Genomic DNA, 4,411 nt, shown 5'->3' on the forward strand with positions numbered 1-4,411 from the left:
AAAAAAAAAAAAAAAAAAAAAAGGAGAAAAGTTTTAGCATTTTTATTATTCAGGGTACACTTGGGAAATTTTGTAGCAGAATCATCCCTTTTCTCAAAACTCTCATTTTGAGATGAATAACTGAGAATAAAGTTCTGCCTTAAAACACAAAGCTATACAGATTAAACACATCTGGGGAATTCCAACACCTGAGTTAATACACTCAGTGATGATGGTGGGCCGCTCCGCTTCAACAGAGAGGTTTTAGAGGGCTGAGAGTGCAGACATGACACTCATGATGAATTAGCATGTCTACGAGGTGCTAGCCTGGTGCTGAATTCACACTTTTTTTTGTCTTTCTTTCTTTTCTTTTTCTTTTTTTGAGATGGCGTCTCGCTCTGTCACCCAGACTGGAGTGCAATGGCGTGATCTTGGCTCACTGCAACCTCTGCCTCCTGGGTTCAAGTGATTCTCTTGCCTTAACCTCCCGAGTAACTGGGACTACACGCGCCCGCCACCACGCCCAGCTAATTTTTATATTTTTAATAGAGATGGGGTTTCACCATGTTGACCGGGATGGTCTCGATCTCTTGACCTCGTGATCCGCCCGCCTTGGCCTCCCAAAGTGCTGGGATTACAGGCGTGAGCCACCGCGCCCGGCCACTAACACGTTTTTAGCGTAACATCATTTGGCTGATGATGGCGATTTGCTCATATCCTCTTCTCTCCCTGTGATCCTCCAGGGCTGAGAATCAGGTCAGCTAATGACTTTGGTTATCAGTCTCACTCTCACACCTCTGTGGAGACCTTGACAAGGGCTCCAGGAAGTTACACTAACTCCGTTTAATCCTGGCTCAGCCACCACCTAGATGTGTGACCTTGGGCAAGTTTAACTTCTCAAGCTCAGCACCCACCCTTAAGGCCGCTGTGAGGATTACATGAGATGCCGCAAGTAAGGCATTTAGCAGGGGTGCTGTGCTGAGGTCATTCAGCCAATCCCATGCTGGTGCCCCAGGAGCAGGTTCTCAGACCTTTCAAAGGCTGGGGGATTGGGAGGCTGGACATGGCTGGATGGAAGCAGCACTGATGGGGTTCTCGCTACAATGATGGTCGCTTTCCTTGCTTTCAGGCCTGTGGTCAAATCGGGAGGCAAGCCCAGCCTTTCGGAGAGATACGTCTAACCCTGTGCAACAGCCACTACGTTACTTCAAACTGAGATCCTTCCTTTTGAGGGAGCAAGTCCTTCCCTTTCATTTTTTCCAGTCTTCCTCCCTATGTATTCATTCTTATGATTATTATTTTAGTGGGGGTGGGGTGGGAAAGAGTACTTTTTCTTTATGTGTTTGACGGGAAACAAAACTAGGTAAAATCTACAGTACACCACAAGGGTCACAATACTGTTGTGCGCACATCAGGGTAGGGTGTGGAAAGGGGCAAGCCAGAGCTACCCGCAGAGTTCTCAGAATCATGTTGACAGAGCTGGAGGCACCCATGCTATCTCAACCTCTTCCCCACCCATTTTACAAAGGGGGAGGCTAAAGCCCAGAGACAGCTTGACCAAAGGCACACAGCAAGTCAGGGTTGGAGCAGTAGCTGGAGGGACCTTATCTCCCAGCTCAGGGCTCTTTCCTCCACACCATTCAGGTCTTTCTTTCCAAGGACCCTGTCTCAGGGCGAGTTGCTTGAGTCTCCAACTGCAAGGGAACAAGTACTTCTTGATACCTGGGATACTGTGCCCAGAGTCTCGAGGAGGTAATGAACTAAAGAGAACTGCCTTTGGCAGAGTTATATAATGTAAACATCAGACTCTTTTTTTTAAATATAATCAAGTCTAAAATTCTGTAGACCTAAAATAAAATGAAGGGGTGAGCTTAACCTTTGAAATCTAATCCCTCTGTCTCCAAAGAAAATCTCTGTGAAACCCCTACATGGAGGCGGAATTGCTCTCTCAGCCCTTGCATTGCAGAGGGGCCGGTGAAAGAGGAGAGGCCGCTCCTTTACAAATAAAATTTGAGCATCAGTGAGGTTAAACTAAGGCCCTCTTGAATCTCTGAATGTGAGATACAAACATGCTCCTGGGATCACTGATGACTTTTTATACTTTGTAAAGACAACTGTTGGAGAGCCGCTCGCACAGCCCTGGCCTCTGCTCAACTAGCAGATACAGGGATGAGGCAGACCTGACTCTCTTAAGGAGGCTGAGAGCCCAAACTGCTGTCCCAAACACGCACTTCCTTGCGTACTGTATGGTACAAGCAATGCCTGCCCGTTGGAGAGAAAAAACTTAAGTAGATAAGGAAATAAGAACCACTCATAATTCTTCACCTTAGAAATAATCTGTTAATATGGTATACTTTCTTCCTGATTTTCTACGCATACGTGTAAAATATGTCTTTCTTTTTAAAATGGGATTGTACTATGTTGTTATAAGTGGCTTTAATGAATAAACATTTGTAGTATCCTCTTTAATGGGTAAACAGCATCCTATTTTGGTTGTGCCATCATTTATTTAACTATTACCTGGTATTTAGTTGTTTCCAAACTTTTCCTACTATAACACTACTAAAATGTTGCATATATCTTTGTTTCTTTAGGATAAAGACCTAAAATTATTGAATCAGTCCTCACCTTCACCTGAGCCTGCCATTTTCACATCAGTCAAAATAGATTAGCTTCATCCTGCATCACCCTTCTTCCTTTTGTTCTTTCTTGGTAACAGACGAGACGATGCTCTTTCATGATAAATCACAAAGTCGTCTTGTTGTTGAGGTAAAATATACGTACTGAAAATTGCTTAAGTTGTAAATGGTCAGCTCAATGACATCATAAAGCAAACACACCCATGTAATCAGCCCTCCAGAAGTCTGTTGTAAGTTTTAAAACCAAGATACTTCTAGAGAACAGAAAGCAAGAGTGGCTTTCCGTTCCCTAAGTGAAGTAGCCTGTGTCTATTAAAGCAGAAGAGAAAGTTGAGATATTACCCATGAGACAAATTCCCCATGTCGCTCCTCCCTGAGCCCAGCTCATCAGAGCCAGGAGGTGCTCAGCATACTGAGGGCCCAGTCAGGGCAGGTGCCAGGTTTTGAGGCCTCCTGTGGAAGCAGGGCCTGGGCTCCAGGCTATCTCTGGATTCCCTGGGGAAGGATGAGCATCTCACAACATGTCGCTCCCCTTCTCATGGGAGAAACTTGTGAAGTTAACCCTGGAGCACCAATGAATGTCAAAGAATCTGTGCCAGGGCAAAAACAGGAAAAGGGCATTTCTGCCACAAGCAGCATTTCCTCTTCAACCTTGAGCTCAAAGTTGGTGGTGGTGAGTGGTGGAGGGGCCACCCTTGGGAGGCTCCGGAGAGGGCCAAATACTTACTATTTTTTATACCCTCAAACCAACCAGGATTTCACTTGCCACAAGTAAAGTGGTGAACAATAATTTGGAAATTAAAAATATCAATATAGAAACATCCATTCATTAGAGCTGGCCCTCTGGACCAGGAAGAAAACAGAAAACAAATCTGCAAGCCATGTAGGCCTAAAGCACACTCATGGTGGGCTGTGAATTCAGGCTTAGGAATCACTGACAACCACAGACCTCCAACCTGTTCATTCTACACATGCAGAAGGGGCACCCACAGTTCAAAGCTGCCAGCCTCCGGTTCAACAATGTTTCATTTGCCAACTGCTAGCCTGAGACATTGGTTCTACAAACCCTCTTACTATGTATGTGGAAGATGCCCATAACAGGTTTTTTTTTTGACCCTGAAAAACCCAAAGGAGAGAAGTGACTCCTCTATTATGCTGTAAACTTGGTATCAGCTGCTGGAATCCAGTCTCAATGTGGTTCATTTAACATTCATTCATTTAATAAAAACATATGCTATTCGTGGAAGAGAAAAGCCAGAGAGAAATTTGTCATTTTCCTTCTCCAGCTTTCAACTGGTTTTAAGAGAGCCCACTCTACCTTAGAAAATTCCCCATGAATCTTTATCCAAGTGGGCTGGGGAGAAATCTCCCTTTTCTGTCAGCCAGAAGCTGCCCCCATTCCTGTCCTGGGTCTGTGTGCAGATACTTCTCTGCACACAATTTTATAAATACCTGGGGGCAGCCCCACTTAAGCTGCTCCTAAAAGCAGGGTTGAGCAGCATTTCTCCACCAAAGGGAACTAAAAGAGGCCTCAGTAGCATAGTGGTTAAATGCAGAGGCTCTAAACCAGCCTCCTAACTTAACCGGGCACAGCGACTCAGGTCTGTAATCCCAGCACTTTGGGAGGCCACAACAGGCAGATCGACTGAGTCCAAGAGTTCGAGACCAGCCTGGGAAACATGGTGAAACCCCATCTCTACAAAAAATACAAAAAAATTAGCCAGGTATGGTGGTGCACACCTGTCGTCTCAGCTACTCAGGAGGATCTCAGCTACTCAGGAGGATCACCTGTC

At 45.3% G+C, this 4,411-nt stretch overlaps 1 protein-coding gene across 4 annotated transcripts in view; it reads left to right on the top strand.

Annotated features, from left to right (window-relative positions):
• The window catches only part of CD8A (CD8a molecule), a 30,542-nt gene extending 28,078 nt beyond the window's left edge, over window positions 1–2,464 (top strand). For all 4 annotated transcript variants that reach the window (XM_011953119.1, XM_011953117.1, XM_011953120.1 and 1 more), the window contains one exon: window positions 1,109–2,464. In XM_011953119.1, the coding sequence (XP_011808509.1) occupies window positions 1,109–1,160 (52 nt within the window). In that variant the 3' untranslated portion in view covers window positions 1,161–2,464. The remainder of the gene's footprint in view (window positions 1–1,108) is intronic.
• The last annotated feature ends 1,947 nt before the right edge of the window (window positions 2,465–4,411 follow it).

This window comes from Colobus angolensis, unplaced genomic scaffold, assembly GCF_000951035.1.
Source record: "Colobus angolensis palliatus isolate OR3802 unplaced genomic scaffold, Cang.pa_1.0 Scaffold357, whole genome shotgun sequence".
Taxonomy (NCBI): Eukaryota; Metazoa; Chordata; class Mammalia; order Primates; family Cercopithecidae; genus Colobus; species Colobus angolensis.